The 22,246-nt window shown below is 35.1% G+C and overlaps 1 protein-coding gene across 1 annotated transcript in view; it reads right to left on the bottom strand.

The window, feature by feature from the left end:
* The window catches only part of LOC141522511 (glia maturation factor beta), a 33,366-nt gene extending 12,254 nt beyond the window's left edge, over positions 1–21,112 (bottom strand). Inside the window, exons 1-5 of the mRNA XM_074236004.1 lie at positions 20,978–21,112; positions 11,488–11,584; positions 9,513–9,562; positions 7,820–7,869; positions 7,389–7,471 (exon numbers count right to left, since the gene is read on the bottom strand). Coding sequence (XP_074092105.1) covers positions 7,389–7,471; positions 7,820–7,869; positions 9,513–9,562; positions 11,488–11,584; positions 20,978–21,112 — 415 coding nt within the window. The remainder of the gene's footprint in view (positions 1–7,388; positions 7,472–7,819; positions 7,870–9,512; positions 9,563–11,487; positions 11,585–20,977) is intronic.
* Between the last annotated feature and the right edge of the window lie 1,134 nt (positions 21,113–22,246).

Below are 22,246 nucleotides of genomic sequence, written 5' to 3'. Positions count from 1 at the left end.
ACTATATTATACCATATAAGTTCCCTTCTGCATCTTGTGTATATATATGCTCCTTCTAACTGCTTTTATAAATGAGGTCATATGAGTTACCAATATCTTCTTCCCATGTAGGAATAAAAACATTTCAACATCATTAAGTTCCTCAGTTAGTCCTTCTTACCCACCCCCTCTATGGTTCACCTGAGTTCTGTACTTGTAGATCAAACTTTCTGTTCAGCTCTGGTTGCTTCACAAGTAAAGTTTGAAAGTCCTGTTTCATTGAAAGTTCATCTTTTCCCCCTGAAAGATGATGTTCAGTTTTGCTGGGTAGTTGATTCTTGGTTGTAAACCAAGATCTTTTGCCTTCTGGAATATCATATTCAAGCCCTACGAGTCCTTAATGTAGATGCTGCCAGATCTTGTGTAATCCTGACTACAGAGCCACAGTAGCTGAATTGTTTGTTTCTGGCAGCTTTTAGTATTTTCTCTTTGACTCAAGAGTTTTGGAATTTGGCTATGATACTCCTGGAAGTTTTTCTTTTGGGATCTCTTTCAGGAGATCAGTGAACTCCCTCAATTTCTGCTTTACCCTCTCTGCTTCTAGGATCTCCGGGCAATTTTGCTGTATTATTTCTTGAAAAATGAAGTCTAGGCTCTTTTCCTCTTAGTGATTTTCAGGTAGCCCAATAATTTTCAAATTATCTCTCCTGGATCTGCTTTTGAGGTCAGTTGTTTTCCCAATGAGATATTTCACATTTTCTTCTAATTGTTGGTTCTTCTGGTATAGTTTTATTTCTTTCTGAATTCTCACAAAGTCATAGGCTTCCTTTAGTTCCATTCTACATTTGAGGGAGTTTTTTCTTCAGAGGGCTTTTTCATCTTCTTTTCCAGCTGGCCATTCCTGCTTTTTAAAGGCATTCTTCTCCTCATTTGCCTTTTGTGTTGCTTTTTCCATTTGGCCTAAACTGGTTTTTAACATATTACTTTCTTCAGTTTTTTTTTTTTGTATTTCTTTCACCAAATTGCTGACTTGGTTTTTGTAATTTATCTGCATCACTCTCACTTCTCCTCCCACTTTTTCCTTTACCTCCCTTAATTGCTTTTCAGTCTTTTTTAAGCTCATCCATAGCCTGAGCCCATTTTCTATTTCTCTTGGAGGTTTTGAATATAGAAGTTTCAACTTTGATATCTTCTGAGTATGTATTTTGATCCTCCATGGGACCAAAGTAATTTTCTATGGTCACATTCTTCTTTTTCTGTTTACTCATTTTCTCAGCCTATGACTGATTTACCACACTTCCAAGGCTTTGGTTTTTTTGGGGGGACTTCCCACTGGGATCTTAATTGCTCCAAGGTCTTATGAGACTGCTCTCTTACCTGTGCTTTGGTATGTGGACAACCAAAGGCCCACTCCTCTGCCTGGAGCTGTGAGGAGGGTCCCTGCTCCTATATGGGAGCTCAGATGGAAACCTGGATCTGAGTGTGGGCAAACAGCAGAGTCCTGCTCCAGGGAGAGCAGAGAGACCTCGGCAGTCTCCCCCTGACCTTCTTACTGTCTGTGAGCTGCACTCTTTTAGTGTTGGGACTTCCCCAATTCCCATCGCAAGTTCTCTACACAGGGATGTTCTGAGGCTGGTGCTCTGCTCCGCATTCACTTTGGGTCCTCACTCTGGTGCAACAGAGTTCTCTCACCACTCCTTTAGGCTGTCCTTGGCGATCCCTGGGCCAAGAGGTCTAGGAACTGCCCCCTCTGCCACAGACCCAGGCACCAGGTGGGGTTGTTCCTAGAAGGCTGGAGCTGGTTTCCTCTGGCCTGGCTGTGCTGTGCTGCATTGCAGCTGAGCTTTGGCCCTTTCCAAGTCCCAGTCCCTGTGAAACAGACTTTTCCTGTGGACCTTCTAGTTGTCTTGGACTGGGAAATTGTATCACTCAGTCTTTATGTGGGTTCTGCCCCTCTAAATTTTGGCTAGTCATAATTTGACAGCTTTTGGAATTTTTTGCGAACAAGTTTCCAGGAATTCCTGCCTTCATGCTGCCATATTGGTTCCGCCCCTCAGTAAGATAATTTTTTAGCAATTTAATTGAGATAACATTGAAGAAATGGATTAGCTAGATAAAACTGTCCTTTTAAAAAATTAATTTGGCTTTTACCTACTCATGAAATAATATTACTTCAGGTATTTAAATCTGATTTTATTTGTATAAAGAATATTTTATGTTTATGTAGTTCCCAAGTCAGTTTTTGGTAGGTATATTCTTAAATATTTTATAACATCTAGTTATTTTAAATGGTCTAACACAATACTGAATACTGGTGACACATAATAGTTTTCCTATTTTTTCTTTTAATTAAATCTATTTTAGCTTTAACTTTGTATGAGATCATGATTACTATCCCCCCCCCTTTTTTTACCTATTAAATTTAACTCTAGCTCTTTATTTTATTTTTAACTCTTATTGTGTTTCCTGAAGACAACATATTGCTTAATTCAAATTTTTGGTCTGCTATTTCCATTTTATGGGTAAATTCATCCCAATCACATTCTAACCTTTTGAGTCTTCCCTTATCTTTCCCCTCCTTCACCCTAGTTGTTAGTGCTCTCTCCTACCCCCTATAAAAATCTTGCATTTATACTGAGCAGTGAGCACAATACTTGGTACATGTCAGGGACTTTCTAAATTAGAGGCTGAAAATCTGAGGCCCCTATTACTGCTCTTCTGGATTACGTGCAACAGCCTCTTTACTAGTTTTCTAGTTACAGTTTCTCCCCTCTGCAATCAGTCTTTTACAAAGCTGCCAAATAAATACTCCTTATGACAAGCCTAACCATGCAATTTATCTGCTCAAAATCTTCAGTATCCTCTAATGATGTTCCCAACTCCCCATCACCATGAGCCTGAGGAAACAGTCCTTAATGTGTAGCTCAGGTGCTATTTTTCTCCACTAAGTTCTTCCTGATCTACTTAGTTGCTATTGTTTTCTCCCTCCTTGGCTAATACAAAGGAAGTCCTTAACAGCTGTTTGTTGACTTTGATATACTAAATAGTTCAAGGAGCCATGATACTGGGTTGGATGTAGATGACAAATTCTCTGATATAGTAGATTATCAGTAAATTGACCTGGCTGAAAATTTTGTCACTTGAGCCATTCTGGTGATTTTCTTCTCAAGTTCTGATATGAAAAACATTCAATCTGTAATCAGAGAAGCACTTGGAGCCTTTCAGCTAAGTAGCGTTTCCAAAGATTCATAAAGGCAGAGTTTGAGAATCCAGAGTTAACCCAATACCAGGACTAGAGTGGTACTTTGATGGAAGTGCATTTACTTGTAAACACCATTTTGCACATATCATTCTTTGTTCACACATTTAGAGATGACACTGTCAAATATATGTGTACCAGAAAATGTAGGTAAAGTACAGATTGTTATGTTAGAGAGGTAGCATGATCTAGTGGAAAGAGTTCTAGGACTTGGGAGTCAGTAGAGCCCTGATTCCAACTTAAGTATCATTAGGGAAAATCACTTAAATTTTTTAAGCCTTGGTACTCTCTTCTGTAAAAATGGAAATAACAATAGCATGTATTTCACAAGGTTGTTGTGAAGATCAAAGGAGAATATCTACAAAGCTAATTAAGGCCTTTATATCAGTTATTATATTTAGGGGATAATGGATAAATTTACTTGTAAAAAAAGCTATGGAGGATTTAGGGTCAGAAAATCAGATTGGGTCCTATACTGAAAGTATTTTTTTGGGGAAAAAAGTATTTATGAGTAGGCAGGTTACGGAGCTTGACCATTATTCTTTTAGAAAATGTGGCTCAATTGAAAAAGGTGAGTAATGGGTATAAAAATTTAGAGACAATGTACAAGATGGAATGAAAGGGATAAAGATCAGAAGCAAGGGGACCAACTGTGATTGTTTTTACATTAGTCCAGAACATATATGGCTAAGGGACTAAACTCATGTGGTGGTAGTGGGAATTAAAAGTAGCTAACAAGAGACTTCAATTATCTAGACATCTGCTAGGGTTCTTTCTCTGCCAAAAAGCAGAGCAGCTAATAATATCTTATTATTTCATCCTTCAATAAATAGAGAAACAAAAGGGAATTCTATTTTGGATATGAATCTCACCAACAAGAGAAGATCAATGCCAGGGAGAAAATATTCAGAATGATGGCACAAGGAAGAAATAACTACTCTCTTCTAAGAACATGTGATTGCAAATGTGCATGTACAACTTTTACCAAATATGGTTAGTGACTATAAAAAGGGGTGATTTCAAGAACCAGAAAATCTTTATCGGACTAACCTTATTTCCTTTTGCCAAGGTTACTCAATTGGTGGATGAAGGAAATCCTATGGATATAATTTCCTATGTTTCTAAGTGATAAAGTATATATTTTTTATGGAAAATATGGAGACTAAACAATTGGTTGAATGGTAAGATTCTAGGGTAGTCATTAATGGTTCATTGTTAACTTGTTAGACCTATACTCACCTTCAAAAAAAATCAACTTCAAAAATAAAGGATCAAATAAGTATGTTTATGCATTTTTGTCTGGAAAAGATGTGGGTGTTTTAGTAGATTTCAAGTTCAATGAGTCAGCAGTATGAAGTGGTAGCCAAGAGAGCTAATGAAGCCTTAAACTACATTAAGAGAGGTAAATACTAAGCTTCTAGGAAACAGGAGATGGTACGTACCCCTCTGTACTTTTCCCTGATAAGAAGACATCTGTATAATTATATGTAGTTCTTGACACCTCTCTTTCAAAAAGTTAGAAACTAACAGGGAAGGGCAACTAGGAGAGTGAAGAGTTTTGAGCCTATATCACATAAGGAGGAATTGGAAGAATTGGAGATATATAGCTTGGAGAAGTCAGATGGGTAAAACCCTTTTGTGGAAGAGGGATTAAATTGCAGATGGTAGAGTCAGGGTAATGAGCAGAATTCCTAAAAAGGCAAATCTAGGAAAAATTTTCTAATCATTAGAGATATACCAAAACCGAATGGACTACCTCAGGAAGTTGTAAGTTCTTCATTCAATTTTTCAACATATCATAGATTACCACTTCTCAAATATATTATGGTAGGGAATCCTTTCAGGTATGACTTGAACAAATGGCCAGATGTCTCTAATTCTGAAGTTCTGTAATAGAGAGATATTACATAGGAAGAATCTATAGGATTTGGTAACTAATTAGATTTGGAAGATATGTGACAGGACCAAGAAAATTTTATTAGTATAATATTTTCCTTAATGCCTAATCTCTGAAGTTCTACAGTCCTTTCTCATTATGCATAAAAAGAGATTGTTTTGCTTATTAGAACTCTATAACTGCAAATATCAACCTTCATTCTTGGAAATGTAAATGAATCAATAGCTTTTTTAAATGGAAGAATGAAGAAAGTATATATTGCTTTCTATAGAAGGTATTTACACATTCAAGAAATATCTATCTATCTATATTTATTCTTTTCAATAAGATTTTTTTTCCTGGAAATTTATTTCCCCTTTCCCTATAGTTTCTGAGTTAGCATGTCACATTTCAAATCTGAAGGGGGAAAACCATAAACACTTGTATGAGTCTTCTGACTCTTTGCCTGAAAGAATAATCCAAAGCCATTTTCCTGACACGTACCAGATAATGTAAGAGGCAGAACTACATGGAAATTCTGTCCACACTAAGGAATGTATATCCAGTTAAGTGTTAACAGTTCCTTGCTTTTTATTTTGACCCCTAAAATTATCCCCTTCTTTCGCAATAATAGCTTCAAAGAAATGCACATTCCATCAAATGGCTCCATGAAATGAAGAAACTGAAATGAAGAGAAACTGATCAAGTTTCTTTTTTTTAGTTTTTTTTTTGCAAGGCAATGGGGTTAAGTGGCTTGCCCAAGGCCACACAGCTAGGTAATTATTAAGTGTCTGAGGCCACATCTGAACCCAGGTACTCCTGACTCCAAGGCAGGTGCTTTATCCACTGCCCCACCTAGCCGCCCCAAATCTGATCAAGTTTCAAATTATTCTTAAAATGCTTGAACTCAGGGAGCCTTTGTTCCAACTACTACATTGAACTGTCTAATCAATTAGGTAAGGGAAAAGAAAAGACCCAAGAAAATATATAAATAACAACTGAAATGTAGATAAACAATCAAATTAACAGAAAACAAAACAAAATCATTAACTGTGTATTACTAATTTGCACATCAGAATATTTTGTGAAATTTATTTTAAATTACAGTCATATAATTTTAAATTGAATTGCAAAGAAAAAAATCTAGAATTGGCTTTGAATAAAAAACATTTTATTTTGGTAACAATTGCTTCATTTTTTTTAAATCTCAAAAGCAATTACCTATCGTAATATTTGAACTGTATATATATATATATATATAGTATCCATACTTTTCACAAAAAATACTTTTATAGGAAAAAACTATATAGTTTTAAAAACTAAGAATATGTAAATTTGAAGAACATACTTTCATCATATTTTTACACAATACATAATACACTTTACATACTATATATAATATACTTTAAAAACTTATAATGCTTTTATAACTAGGACATCTACAAATTACCATAAATGGTAAATCTACAAATTAACACAGATCTCTCAGGATGAGTGAGGGAAAAAAGATTAATCCAGTTTTTTGAAAGATAAAACCTGCTATATATCTGTCCATTATTTATTCCCTAGAGATCAAAAATTACTCTGAACTCAAGTGGTCCAGTATATAAAGAGCACATCTGCAAATGGATTGACCAAGTTGTGAAAAGTCTTGAGAAATTAGTTTTGATGATCTTAATTTTTTTTTGCAAGGCAAGGTTACCAGCTAGATAATTATTTAAGTGTCTGAGGCCATATTTGAACTCAGGTCCTCTGATTCCAAGGTCAGTGCTCTATCCATTGCACCACCTAGCTGCCCTGATGATCTCAATTTAAATTTTTTTTTTATGATCTTAATTTTTTAAAAGAGCTCTGGAATCTGACAATAAATTTAAAATTTATAGTAACTGACCGAATTCAAGTGAAAAATGTATAACTCAAATAATTTTAACAATTAAAAAAATAAAAGTAGAGTTTAAAGTTTAACCTTTTCTACTTAAGAAAGCCCAAATTTTAAATGTCTTATCTAGCACTCAGGTTATTCATAAAGTCTAGGCCACGGGACTGCCTCATGATATCCTTCACTAATAAATAAATAAATTGAATGAAGTTCAATATAGGCTTACCTTTAAGAAAACTCTTGCTACACAGGGATATTCACATATCACATATCCAACATGATATTTAAGAAATGTAGCATGTTTCAGTTTCTAGTACATCATTCAACATAATTTGACTTGACTTTACTAGGAGTTATTTCTTTACATATGTACATTATGGAAGAATCACACTTACCAACAGGACTAGAGAAAATAAAGCACAGAGGGTATGAAACTCTTCCATCATCATGTTGATATTTATAACTATATACAATGAAGGTTTTTCTTAAGTTAAGGAAATAGGAAAAAAACACACACACTATTTTAGTATGAGTAAGAATCTTTTTAAAAAGAACACTAGGTTAGAAGAACTGTGTTCTTTTCAATCAATTTAAACCAGGCCCCCAACTACATCCTTTTACATTCTTCCATCTTATAAAAGAGTAACTTAAGAATGGAATATTATTAAAAACTACAATAAAAATATACAATAATATAGTTTTTAAAAGTATAGAATGAGTGAAATATACATATATGTATGGGTATGTGTGTGCGCGTGCGCATGCATGCAAAATTTTGTTTCCTAAAGGGAAAAATAACTTCAAAAAGCAAAACCAAAAAGGATATCGAGGTTGTCTTTCAGGTAACTCATCTTTAAGTTCATCAGGTGAAATACCCTGGCAAGTCAACAAAAAAGCAATGTTTAAGAAGGATCTTGGAGATAAGTAATTAGTAGGATAAATGCAACAGTATTACAGTATAATTATAGACTTACAACCTTTATCAGTAAAGCAGAATTTGACTAGATTAGTAAAGAATTCTATTCTAACCTCTTCCATTCTATCTAGTCAACTATCTATTCTAACCTTAACTATGTTGACTAAATGATAGGCTGATAGAAATATAAACTTTGTTAGATCTTCAACTTTAAAAACCCCATAGTCGGATGAAAAGAATGAACATTCTTCTCCAGATAAGTTTCATTTATTTCTTCTGGAATAAAAAAAAAATTAATACATTTTCACATCACCAAGTTTTGTTTTTTGGTTAAGTGGCTTGCTAGGTAATTATTAAGTGTCTGAGGCTGGATTTGAAGTCAGGTACTCCTGACTCCAGGGCCAGTGCTCTATCCACTCACTACACCACCTAGCTGCCCTGATTTTTTTTTAAAGTCAAATTAGAATGAAGTTTTAATTCATCAGCTAAACTAAGATCAAAAAAGGATAATGAAGTCAGGAGGCAGGAAGACTCAATTTAGTTTAATCTGGCATTTGACAAATTCTAGTTTAGTAACCTATCACTTAATCTGACTACTAAAAAACCCTAAATTGCTGAGTAGACTGATGACTTGAATTGGTAGAGAGTTTCCTATACCAACAAAATCCCAGGCACTATTCCTCTCTGTAACTTATAGAAAGCCAAATCATACTGGTTGAGCAGCAGCTCAGCAAAAGATAAAAGGGCTTGTCACATCTCACATATGAAAAAAGGAACTCTTTCTCAATTGTGTTTATTAAATGGGATCTCATTTCTTTTAATTTTTTATTTATTTTTTGGGGGGGATTTCCTTTCTTAACTTGGCAAAGCAATGTAATTATTACAATTTTTTTTTCCATGTAGTGACCACACATTTGAAAGAATTAAATTTTATATGAGGAAATTGTTTGTCTTTTTCTCCAAGAAGACCAGGGAGGTGATGCCACTGTAAGTGAATTTTTTTCTGCAAGGCAATGGGGTTAATGACTCGCCCAAGGTCAAACAGCTAGGTAATTATTGTATTTCTGAGGCATATTTGAACTCAGGTCCCCCTGACTCCAGGGCCAGTGCTCTATCCACTTCACTACCTAGCTAGCCCCGTAAGTCAATTTATATAGCAGGATGACATGGCCCGAAACCTTGACCTTTTTTCTTTTTTTTGGTTTTTGCAAGGCAATGGGGTTAAGTGACCCACATAACTGAGGCCAAATTTGAACTTAGGTCCCCCTAACTCTAGGGCCTGTGCTCTATCCACTAAGCTACCTAGTTGCCCTTGACCATCTTTAACAGGTCTCACTTTGCCTGAGGCAACAATCATTTGGTGATTAAGCTTAGGTAAGAAAGAAATGAGACAAAGAATGGTCTCTTTTCCCTAGGGCCCCCCCCCCCCAATCAATCTAGTAAGTAAAGATCCTCAGGATTTCTGGTCAAACAGAAATAAATGCTATTTATATTCACTCTAAGCCTATCAGGAATATGGGAAATTATATATAGCAAAGATGTCATTTTTCATATAACATAATTGAACTATATTAAAAGATTATCTTTAGTTGATTTGACCAACCTCATGCTCTTCATCCAGGACTACCAGCCGTTTATCCTTGTCGATCTTCACTATAATAAAAATATAACATACAGATATATGAATTTGCATACATCTAATGTGAATAAAATTTTCCCATCCCTTGAACTTAATTTTTTTTTTAGTATCTACAATGGAAACACAAAAGTCAAACTAACTGATGACTTATTAGCCTAATACAGGTTCTTTGGGATAGTTATATTTTTATATAGACAATCCTTGAAAATAAGATTCTCACAGATTATCAAATTTGTTGATAGTACCTGTAATGGTTTATTTTATGAACCAGCAGTACTTAATCTACTTATTTAGAATATTGCTATTTTAGTTACCTCAATATATTTTACAAAAAAGTCTTTTAAAGTCCAAATATTTAAATTTTCTTTTCTAATCCTGGAAAGATTTAGAAAAAAGCCAAATTTTGCACCAGTCAGAATGAGCTACATCCAGCATGGAATGAATGAACCGTAGACGAAGGTTGATCAATAAAGAAAGAAAACTGTACAATATGGAAAATAAGAATGGCTTACTTGGTCTTTCTGAGTCAGGGTAGTAATGCCACTTCTTTATTTTATTTGAAGTGAAATTCCCCAAGCATCAGATAACTACATTCAAGTATGGTGATCAACATACATTCCAAACTCAAATATATATGAATTGTAAAATACCTAGTTCACCTTCTTTGGTGCAAGCAAGTACTAAGGTTTTTAATAAATGCAGGGGAAAAACCTAACTTTATTTTATTTGAAGTAAATTTCCCTTATAAATTGCTTACTGATATAGCAAACTTTCAAATAGAAATCAAAAAGATTTAGAACAGCCTCTCTTCTAAGGTAAAAGCTGAATTTATTATATCAATAAAATGTGCAGTTTCATTTTTCACAAATGTGCTTAGACTGGTTTAGACTTTTAATCTGTAGCTTAAGTATAGCTGCAAAGTTATTACTATTAGTTTGCCACAAGCATTTTAGTAGAGAAGCAGACTACAGAATTTATTGCATTCCCTTCCCCTCTTGACTTCACCTTTTACCATGATTACCAAATAATACAATTTCAGACTCTCATTCAGCAGAAGAGTCTTTAAAGTCAAATTCATTTTTTTCTTTTAGGGTTTTTTGCAAGGCAAATGGGGTTAAGTGGCTTGCCCAAGGCCATACAGCTAGGTAATTATTAAGTGTCTGAAGCCACATTTGAACTCAGGTACTCCTGACTCCAGGGCCAGTGCTCTATCCACTGTGCCACATAGCTGCTCCTCAAATTCATTTAAAAATTTTTATTATCATCATCATTATTATTTTTTTAGGTTTTTTGCAAGGCAATGGGATTAAGTGGCTTACCCAAGGCCACACAGCTAGGTAATTATTAAGTGTCTGAGGCTGGATTTGAACTCAGGTACTCCTGACTCCAGGGCGGATGGTCTATCCATTGAGTCACCTAGCCATCCCTCAAATTCATTTTTGATGAGAAATGGGGAAGGCAAGATCCACACTATTCTCACCTTTTGGATATTTAGGAAAAAGTGGCATTTGCTGATAAATAGTAGCTTACTTTTGAAAAAAAAAAGTGGACATGCTGAATACTTAACAAACTTTTTAATATTGCTATATCTAGAGTAAAACATCTCCTTTATCCTCAGATAAAAACAAAACATTTAAAAGTATTTGAGATACACATGATTTTTTTTATATTATTACATTGAAGCTTCAAATAGAAGGGAAGCCAAAAACCACTTGCAAGGAACACGAACTAGTATTTACTAGGAGTTGATACATTTGTGGAGAATCGTTCTTTTCCTGTTTTCTGACTTTTAGTTGTTGCTTTGGTGTAAAAAGTAAAATGAAAAGAAAAATCTGGGAAGTAAAATTACTTTAGAAAAATTTATTACATGACTTGTGGCTTTTAGTGAAGGAGTAAACAAGTATAAGACTAAAATTTTGCTGACAATAGTTGAGCTTACTTATAATAGCAGCATTGTTAGTTTCTTTGCGAAAACGAAACTTTCTCAGTTTCTCCACTAGATCTTCAGCAACATCACAAACCACCAGAGATTCACTCTGGGAAAAAAAAAACACACATATAAATGAAATAGTTTCAGTATGTAATTTAAAAAACCATACATGTAAATAAGCAATCTATACACAGCTAGACATTAGCAGTAAATGAATAGAAATGCCAAATATATAAAAGTGAAATAACTGAAGAGTAATTTTTACCTTTTATTAATTTTAACTATCTTATTTGTCCACTTAAACTTTTTTTCTATCTGATATGGTAGACTTCATGGAGATGGATTGGATTACTTAATCCTTCTTGCCCTGATCAAGGCAGATGACATATATTGAATAATTTCCACAGGGAGGAAAAATCCTGAAAACATTAAGTCTTTAGAAAGTTTCCATTCAGCAAAAGGGGAAAGGTCAAGGATCTAAGTGAGGCAATCTAAGTAATCTAAGTAAGGCAATATTTGGGAGAAAAAAGTACATATACAAAAGCATAGAATACATAGACACAAAAAAATGATTTCTAGCTATAAAGTGTTCAGATTTGGATCCACAATTAAAGTATTTGAAGAATTCCAAAAGGGTCTTTGAAAAGAATAACCCTTTATTGAAGAGTTGGAAAATAGAACTACATTAGAGAAGACTAAAGAGAGTCAACATAGCCTATAGAGGAGGAAAATTTGGAGATACTACAAATCCACAGATTTAAGAGTGAATCTTGGAAGAAAGTTTAATAACCTCTCTTGTTTTGCAGAGGAAGAAACTAAAACCTAGAGAGATTAAATGATTTGTCCAAAGTCACCCAAAGATCAGAGCCAGTATTAGAATCCAGGTCCCTTAGGACAGGATACTTCTTACATATTATGAAAATTAAAGAACTATTCTATGTAATGAAAAAAAGAAGAGGATTAAAATTTCAATTGAAGGGATTTAAATAGCAATCATAAAGAAAATACTTCCTAACTATAACTACAGCAAGAATAATTATCAAGGAAGATCATGGAATTTTCTTTTCCAGAGATTTCTGAGGAAGTAGTCAATAGCTATCATTCTGGAGTAGCTGAAAAACAGATCTCCAGTTTATGACAGAACCAGTAAAGGAAAATATTTTAAAATTATTAGGAAAACTAAAAAGGTTAATTTATTCTAGATTTAGGGGACATATTTATTGCCTTTTGTTTCTTCTCAAGATGTATCACTGAAGTGTGAAAAATAACTGAATCCCAAAGGCTGACTTAGTTTCACCATGCTAGAAAGGTTCCAATTCTTATCTTAGTAACAGACTAGATAATTATCAATGAACTAATTACCAGTAGATAGACCAGTCACTAGATGTTAAATTCCATGGTCATTGCAAAGAAAAATACAAATGGCTCAGTCCTAAATGGCAATTATAATAGCACTTCTTTAGCACCTAAAGTTTGCAAAGCACTTTACAAATATTCTTCTCTTCACAACAATATGAAGTGATATCATTATCTACACTTAACAGATGAAGTAACTGAAGCAGACAAATTATGTGACCTTCCTAAGGCCCCACAGTTAGTATGCATCTTTAGGTTGGATTTAAATTTAGGCCTTCCTGCCTATTCACCTCCTTCTGGAGATTAGACTATCTGTAAACACTAATTTAACTGCTGGTACTATAAATGTGAAATCCTTGTCTAGGGACCAATTAGTTGACTTACTGGAGGAAATGAATCATAAGAATATTGCCGTTCACACTCTAAGTGAAACTGGAAGACAAAAGTAGCAGTTAAATGAAAAGTTAAATCAGGTTGTTCAGGAAGACACATAATGGAGTAGATAGAGGTGGTTTTATTTTGCATCCAAAAGAAAACAAGAAAAATTATTTCAAAGAGCACCTGAACATCTATTATGTTACATTTGTAAAAAGACTCCCCAAAATAACTCATTTGTGTGCCAAATTCTAATGAAGATGATAAAGGAAGTAGAGTCTAAAAGGAACTCATTAAGAGTTTCCAAATTAAATTGAAATATACCTTAATACTTAATAATTTCAATGCAAAGGAAGTCATGAAGAAAAAACATCAAAGAAAGCAAACAAAAAATGGAAAATGTGATTCACAATTAAGAAATGTAAACAGATGTGCATATTATGACTACTCAAAGGAGATTCAGTACATAACATTAAATAATAGCAAAAAAATGAAATTAACTAAATGACAGAAAACAGTTACAAATGTGGGAATCATTTTTGAATCATTTATGTATAGCCTGACCATCCACTTATTAGAATGAAGATTAAAATCGATACAATTAGAAGACACTGCACCAACCTGCCATATTTAAAGTCACTGATGGTGAAAAATGGGAAATGAATAGAAGACAGACATCGACACAGACTATTATCATTTCCAGGAAATAATAGACCAATTAGTATAGTGGGCCCAAGAAAATCTAAGGATGACCTCTACAAGAAAATACTGAACTCTTTATCAAGGGGAAATATACTGTAGTACCGTTTTAGACCAAAAACTGTTAAAAAAAATCCTTCATAGAAGGAGAGTGAAACATTACATACAATATTATTGCATAAAACTGGCAGTAACAAGAGAAAACAAAATTTCAGAAAATTTGGTGAGATATCCCATTAAGATTAGTCATCTTGGGGCAGTAACTAGAGTACTGGTCCTGGAGTCAGAAGGACCTGAGTTCAAACTAGATCTCAGACACTTAATACTTCTGTAGTTATGTGTGTGACCTTGGACAGGTCACTTAACTGCATTGCCTTACCAAAAAGAAAAAAGACTAGTCATCTTGAGAAATTAAGAATTAATGCCCCCCCCATGGAAAAATTTCTATAATAAAACTTCTTCCTCTATCTTTGACATGGAAAGCTCTACAGCCATCATATTTGTACTGTCATAGTTTCTACTGTGGAAGTAGAAATAGTGCTAAGAAAAGCTAACAGAGTAAGAGCATCTGGACTAGATCAAATATAAAATAGGAGATTTGTGCAGGTTGTTTTTGAGAGCACTGAGGGGTCAGTTGTTGATCTGAATGATAAGATGATAACAACACTTAGAGAAAATTATAGACAATTATTACTTTAAAAAGCAAAAACAAAACCAATTAAGAAAATGTCAGTAGCAATCAACTCGTGCCTATCATTCCAACTTTAGAAATATCTTTAGGAGAATAACAACTATCTACTCAGGGTGTCTTTGAGGAAGGTATAAAAAAAAACTGTTCCTTCACAAAAAAATTCTACAAAAGACCTAATCTTTAGTTATGTAAGTTACTGAAAGATGCAGAGAACATACAACTACAGAGAACTTATTTTTTGCTGACTACAATGATCTGACTTGATAGAGCAAAATATCTTAAAAACAATAAAAGCTCTCTTCCAATAAGGGGACTCCTGTGCTTGTGTTGAGTCGTTCAAAGAAGCAAGAGGTAACTTATAAAAGGTATTCTCATCAAAAATGGTTTTATGGCAGATATTCTGAGTAGAGATCAAATGAGAAATTACCTGCAGAATTTTAAGATAAAAAGACACCCAGAGGCCACACAACTGAACATATACTTTGATTTTGATCTTTTTTTTTTTCTGGCCAGAAAAATTTTTGAACCCTCCCACATATTATTTATAAACATGTACCATTCTAATAAATTACATGCATTAGAAAATAGAATTTTGCATAGAAAATAGAAATTTAAAATAATTTTATTTCTAATTGGCACAAAAATCTTTTGTCTTCATTAAAATTTTATTACTATAGTGGTTTATAAGATCATTGTAACTGAATATGCTTCATTATTTTTTAAAACCCTGGCTTAATACTTGGTGACACAGAGATCTAGTCTGACTGTAAGTTCAGTTTATTTCATAACTTTTAATCATTGTTGAAGGTGAAAAAGATAGCTCAAGTAGCTTCACAATGAAGAGATGCATTATTATCTATGCTGATTAAACAATTTTCCAAATGATTTTTTTGTTAATTTCATTATTTAGGTAGTCAACTTGCCAAATCCAATGTGGCTGACAAAGAGTTAATACTAGGAGTACCCATTCTCTTGATTACTTATTTGCATTATTAGTATTATCTTTAACCTGAGGTTTCTTTGCAAGAATCTTTTTTTTTCAAGGCAATGGGGTTAAGTGACTTGCCCAAAGTCACACAGCTAGGTAATTAATAAATGTCTGAGGCTGGATTTGAACTCAGGCCCTCCTGACTCCAGGGCCAGTGCTCCATCCACTGTGCCACCCACCTACCCCAGGAATCTTTTTTTAAAATCCCATGTTTATTATGGGTTAATTAAAACTATATAACATTATTGCACACATAAATACTGATAGCAAAAAAGCAAAGGCACCACTCTGAACCCTTTCATATGTAATGACCATTTTACCCTCAGTTTTTTCCTGAGCAAAGGTTTTCTTTTTTAATACCAGCAAATTATTAAAGACATCATCAAATAGATAAATGACCAGAAAATAAAGTGAGCCAGTAATGTGAAAAGACTACCAGATGGGTTGTATAATTATTTTTCAGACAACCTACATACAGTCAGGAAATCCAGAAGGCAATCTGGAATGTTGATTGAATCCTCTGGAAGATTTATGGTAGAACTTGGATAAAAGACACAATGTATATTTATGCTACTACAGAGAATAACCATATGGAAAAACCATTTATTTGTTTAAGTATTAAAGAATTATCCCTAGACATCATGTCTTTATTTCAAATCCAAAATTATAAATCTCTCAATTTTCAAAACTGTTCTTAATATTTACTCTCTATAAATATTTACTGCTCTAAAATTGAATTGATGGAAGAATTAAAATGTTTTGAAACATACAAATATTAATTAAAGAAAAGAATTAAACATTCTGATCTTCAGAAGCTAACAAGTATTATGTCCATTATGTGTGATCATAAAAGAAACCTAAAGGAATTCAATCATTAACATAATTAGCCAGATCAATTTAAATTTAGAACAGAAAGGGGCCTCAAAGGTCATGTAATCCAACTCCCTCATTTTATAGAAGAAACTAAAGCTCAGGATGGTTAAGTGCTTTGCAACAGGTCACACAAGTAGATTAAGTGTACTTTGAATGTAAGTCTTTAATTTATTTGCCAAAATATCTAACCCCTTGCCCCCCCCTTTTAAATTATTTGTAGGTAACCATCCGTTAAAAAAATTAAAATTTTAGGTAGGATTTGTGACAGAATCATTCTACCAGGATCACTGCTTGCCTGGCCACATAGAGAGGCCTTTTCTATGAAAGGTGACAAGACTGTCAATTAAGGCCTGGGGGTCTAAGACTCAAATTCTGCTTTCAATGACTGTTTTCTAACCATATAAAGGCTTGGTGAATGTTCCCAAACTGCATGTTTCTGTAAGGGGAGGAGAAGGGGGGAAGGTTGTGTCTACCCAAGCTAAGTTCTAATTTAGAGTATCCTTGTCGAATACCCTTCCTGTATTATAGCTTAAGTAAACCTCATTTTATTCACTGCTAAATGACCTAAGAGTGCTTCATGTCATTGCAACATCAAACTTAAACTAATAGGGTTCTGGCCTATTTCAGGGCTACCCCTAACAGAACTGTTACCACTTCCTCTTCTGGTTATCATATACCCAAAACACATTTATTCAGTTATACAAATAAATGTAAAATGTACCTCCCATCAAGTGCTATCACTACTGAAGGTTCCAAATGAATAGCAATAATATAAAAAAATTGAGCATAGGAAAGCATATTAGAAAAAGATATATTAAAAAAGGTAGGAGGTAATAATTTTGGAAAACCTAAAATACTATTAAGAAATGGGCTAGAGCAAATAATATAGAATTTAGTTATTTTAAAATTATATTCAAATATCTACCTAACAGCAATACAAGGCAGAGCTAAATACTTTCTGGGAATTAGTAAATTAGTACTTCCAACCTTGTCAGTATTGCAGCTTAATTTTAGTTTTTTTTTTTGGTCAACTTGTTATCTTGTTGGTAAAAGGGAATTTTTGGTGAGGAAAGTTCCCCTATCAATGGAAACTCAATTTCCCTGCAACTTATGGTCTTACCAAGTTAAAAGTTCAATGACTTGCCTAGGGTCACACAAGCAACATGTGTTGTATATGTCAGAAGCTTGAAATCAGGTCTTTTTGTAGATACCCCTGTCATACTACATTCACTCCCTACTCATCAAATGCCCTGTAACCAAGAGAAACTTTAAATGGAATGTTTTAACCCTTTCATCTTTGGAATTGACCTTGGTGCTATGCTCGTTAAGTATTCTTTCTAGCCTACTATCTTAGGAAGGGCTGAGCCCTATTTCATTTATTGCTGTACTCCAAGGCCATCTACTCACCACATGCCTCACTAGATGTCCTCCTTATCCTATCTCTATTTTTTCAGGTCTGCAATAATTATCAGATCAATTTTCCCATGATTTCTGTCAGGGATATGTCAAGCTGTTACCCTATGGTCCCTCTCACCTTCCCAGTAACTTTCAGGACCTAAACGCCCATTCCTTTCCATAATGCATTCTTCAGTTCATGTTGTCTGCATCTATTAGACTGTAAACTTATGAGCAGAGGAAATCTTTGGTTCTGTATTTGTATCATCAGTGTTTAGCATATACCAAGTATTTAATAAATGATTTTTCATTCACATTTTGCCTCTCAATCATACAGATCTTTCTATGATTACAAAAAAGCATGTTTTCTTTTTAAAGTGCTTCTCAATGTTGTTATTGTTGTTTTTTAAATTTATTTATAGCAAGTTATTATTCCCCATGCTTATGAACGGGTTTTAATGATTTTAAGATGGGATTTTAAAAAAGGGACCTACCTCTGAGAATTGTTTGAGTATCAAATGAGATATCTGTGAAGCACTTTAGCACAGTTCTTGGAACACAGTTATTTATTATTATTATTATTATTATTATTATTATTATTATTATTATTATTATTATTATTACAACCCCCTCTTGTATCCCTTGTCAGTGGCAGATCTAGGCCATATTATCCACCCTAATCCCCATCTTCACTTTCAATTAAACAAAAATTTAAATATCATAACTTTTGGCATTTAAGGTTGTTATTCTAACAATAACTCAATATATTTATAAAGTGATACACTATATCAGCCACCATCACTAATGAATCAATACTTCTCATTCAATGGGTATTATATTACATTTAAGAGGCTAGACAACTCCACTCTGCTTCTGTGATGAAAACTGAGACATTATTTGTTACTTTCTGAAACTTATATAATGACTCATTCTTTACTTCTCCCCAACTTTATTTCCTTTTCTTTCAGAGATTGTGAAGTTTGAAAGCTAGAGATTATGTCATTATTTCTTCTTCCCTGAGATATGGAGACTATTATTACAGTTTTTATTAATAAACACACTGGAGAGCTGTCCAATTAAGATTAAAATAATTTTAGAGACTATAATCTTTCAAAACTAGATTGAAGGGGCGGCTAGGTGGCATAGTGGATAAAGCACCGGCCTTGGAGTCAGGAGTACCTGGGTTCAAATCCCATCTCAGACGCTTAATAATTACCTAGCTGTGTGGCCTTGGGCAAGCCACTTAACTCCGTTTGCCTTAAACCTAAATAAAACAAAACCAAAAAAAACTAGATTGAACACAATAGGTGCTCAAGGAAAACCAAGAATAATGTTTTAATTTTTCTTCCCCATAGTTAAAAAGAATGTGACTTAATTTGTATATCTTCCTTTCTGGGATGGACCTGTAGTTTCACTGAACCAAACTGTTTTTATGAATAAAATAAAAATATTTAAATATCTAATGTAGGGGCAGCTAGGTGGCACAGTGGATTGAGCACTAGCACTGGAATCAGGAGGAACTGAGTTCAAAGCTGACCTCAAGATACTGGTGTTAGGGGCAGCTAGGTGGCGTAGTGGATAAAGCACCGGCCTTGGAGTCAGGAGTACCTGGGTTCAAATCCGGTCTCATACACTTAATAATTACCTAGCTGTGTGGCCTTGGGCAAGCCACTTAACCCCATTTGCCTTGCAAAAACCTAAAAAAAAAATACTTGTGTAACCTTGGGCAAGTCACTTAACCCCACTGCCTTGCCAAAAAAAAAATCTAGTGTGCAGATATGGAGGGAGGTGTGATTTGACAAAAGCATTGACTCCAGATTTAGTGAAACCTGATTAGTAATTCCACTTCTGTCCTTTACTGCCTTGTGCTTTTGTTGTTCAGTTCTGGGTGTTCCTGACCCTATTTGGGGTTTTCTTGGCAAAAAATGTCAAATATTTCTCTAGTTCATTTGATGACAGTGGCAAGCAGGGTTAAATGATTTGCCCAGGGTTTACTCAGTACTTCTGAGGCCAAATTTGAACTCATGTCTTTGGTTCCAGACCCAGCACTCCATCCACTGACTCTCTTAGTTGCCTTTACTCTCTGTAACTTCAAGTGATTCACTTAAAATCCCTAGGTTTTATGAAGGGGATTGGAGTAGCTATCCTCTAAGATTCCTTTCAGTTCTAAATCTTAAGATTTCTGAGGTAAAATAGATAACCTGAATCTCAACTGCCCATCTTATGCATTTATCTGGTGCTCAAAAGTGAGTTCAAATCCAACCTCAGATACTATGCAATTCACAACATCTTGCCTTAGTTTTCATAATCTGCAAAAATGGGACTAAATATGGCTATTGTTAAGAAAATATTGGTAAAGTGCTTTAATTCTATAGAAATGCTAGCTACAATTATCCTTTTCAAAATTTCTAAATTGACTTCTACACTGGAAAGAAAATCTAAGAGCTAAAATGAGTCAAATGAAGTTAATGCAATTTCCCGCATAATCTGAGTTAAAATAATCAGATAATTGAGACGAGAGTTATCGAGAAATTACTTCAATTCTGTAACTTTTTTTTTTTCCGGAAGAGAAAGACAAGACTTAAAGAACACGAGACCCAAGTCACCGGAGTCCACCAATTAACTTCTGCCGGTATTTCGGGCATCTCAAAGCTTTAGGCTTCTGGATTCAGAAAGTGAAAGAAAGGGCGGTTGAGAACCCCAAAGAGGGACGGGGGAGGCCCCGGGACGAACCCTAAGACCAGAGGGCCGACTGCTCCCCGGGCCCGCCCCAGCTCCAGGCTCCCCTGCCCACCTCTGCCCACCTCTGCCCACCTCTGCCCCACCAAGGCGCCTAGCAGCCCGCAGCAGGTTGGGGACCCGGGACCGGGCGGGTCTCGCCAGAGGCCACGTTTCCCAGCAGCCGGGGAGCCAAGGCCTCGAGGCCCGCCCTTTGGCAGGGGGAGGCTGTGCCGGCCGTTAAGGACCAGGGCCCCCTGGAACGGAGCCAAGGCCTGTCCAGGCGGAGGAGGGCCCCGCCGCGCCTTCGGGGCAGCTCTGTCCTTCCCGATCGGACCCTGCCCAGGCCCAGCCCGGCCAAGCCAGCCCTCCGCCCCCACCCCCGCCTCCGGACGGCAACTCACCATTTTCCTTCCGGCAGGCCACCACCCCGGCGCAGGCTTCCCTAGGGTCCTTTCAAGAATGGAATCACTGCCGCCTTCCTTCCGGCAACCGGCGAGCCAGGCCCGATGCCCCCATCCAATCAGTGAGCGGGACATGGGAGGAGCCCGCGATGGAACGCGCGACGGCGTGCGGTGCGGCTCAGACTTAGCGGATGCGCGATTTCCACTTGTATTTACTGGTTGGTGTTTGTTCTCTACAGTCACTATCTCCATTTTTTTGATCCTGAGCATGCTCAATAGGAAATTTTGAGACCCATCCCCTCATGTTTTTATTTATTTATAAACCATAAAGATAAATGAATTTTTATGCACCAATATAGTATTTTATTTTAAAAGGTTTTACGTGATTACTTTTAAAAAACTAATTTTAAAACTGAAAATCTATTGGGTTAATATCATTCTGTTAATAATACAAAAATGATATAAAAGCCAAACTTGAAATTTGTGAAAACCAAAATTAGCAGCTACTACATTTACACAACCATAAAAAGAAATGACCAGTATAAAAGAATACAGTTTATATATTTTTTCATTTAAGAGCAAGTTCTTGCACCTTAAGAAATGATGAAAGAGATGGTTTCAGACAGAATAATATAACTTATAGAATTGATGCAAAGTGAGGAGAACTTGAACAATGAACACAATAATTACAACATTGTAAAGAGAAGCAATTTTGAAAGATTTAAGAACCTGATCAATGCATTGACCACTTACTATTCCAGAGCCTTGTAGAGAGGGGAGACTTATGAAAAAGACTGAGATATACATTAAAATATTTTTGGAGATGGTCAAAGTGTAGATATATTGTTTTACCATTCTTATATGGAATAAGGGGTTTTGGAAAAGAGACTAGGACTACCAACAGCTGTGCCAAAAACAAACAGGAAAAGCAAAAGAGGGTCATGGTAGCAGTTTTTAAAAATACATAGGAGGGAGTTCTAAAAGAGACAAATAGGTTAGCTTTGAAACTAAGAGTTTAACTCATTATATTCAAGCTACATGTAACCTACCCCCTCTTAGTGCCTTCCCTTTGTTAATTTTTTCTAATTTATCTTGTAGTAAAATTTAAGGCAAAAAGTCACTGCCACAAAGAATAAAAAAAACTAAAATGATGGGGACTAGCATAGTGGGGAGTGTTTAGATTTAAAGAAATAGGGCTATAATTGTGGCTCTGCTATTTACCATGTATAGTGACCAGCCAAGCTGGTCAACCTCTCTGTGTCTCAGTTT

The sequence above is a fragment of the Macrotis lagotis genome, chromosome 4 (assembly GCF_037893015.1).
Source record: "Macrotis lagotis isolate mMagLag1 chromosome 4, bilby.v1.9.chrom.fasta, whole genome shotgun sequence".
Taxonomy (NCBI): domain Eukaryota; kingdom Metazoa; phylum Chordata; class Mammalia; order Peramelemorphia; family Peramelidae; genus Macrotis; species Macrotis lagotis.
Note: the sequence above shows the minus strand (reverse complement) of the source record. Positions and strands in the feature narration are given on the sequence as shown.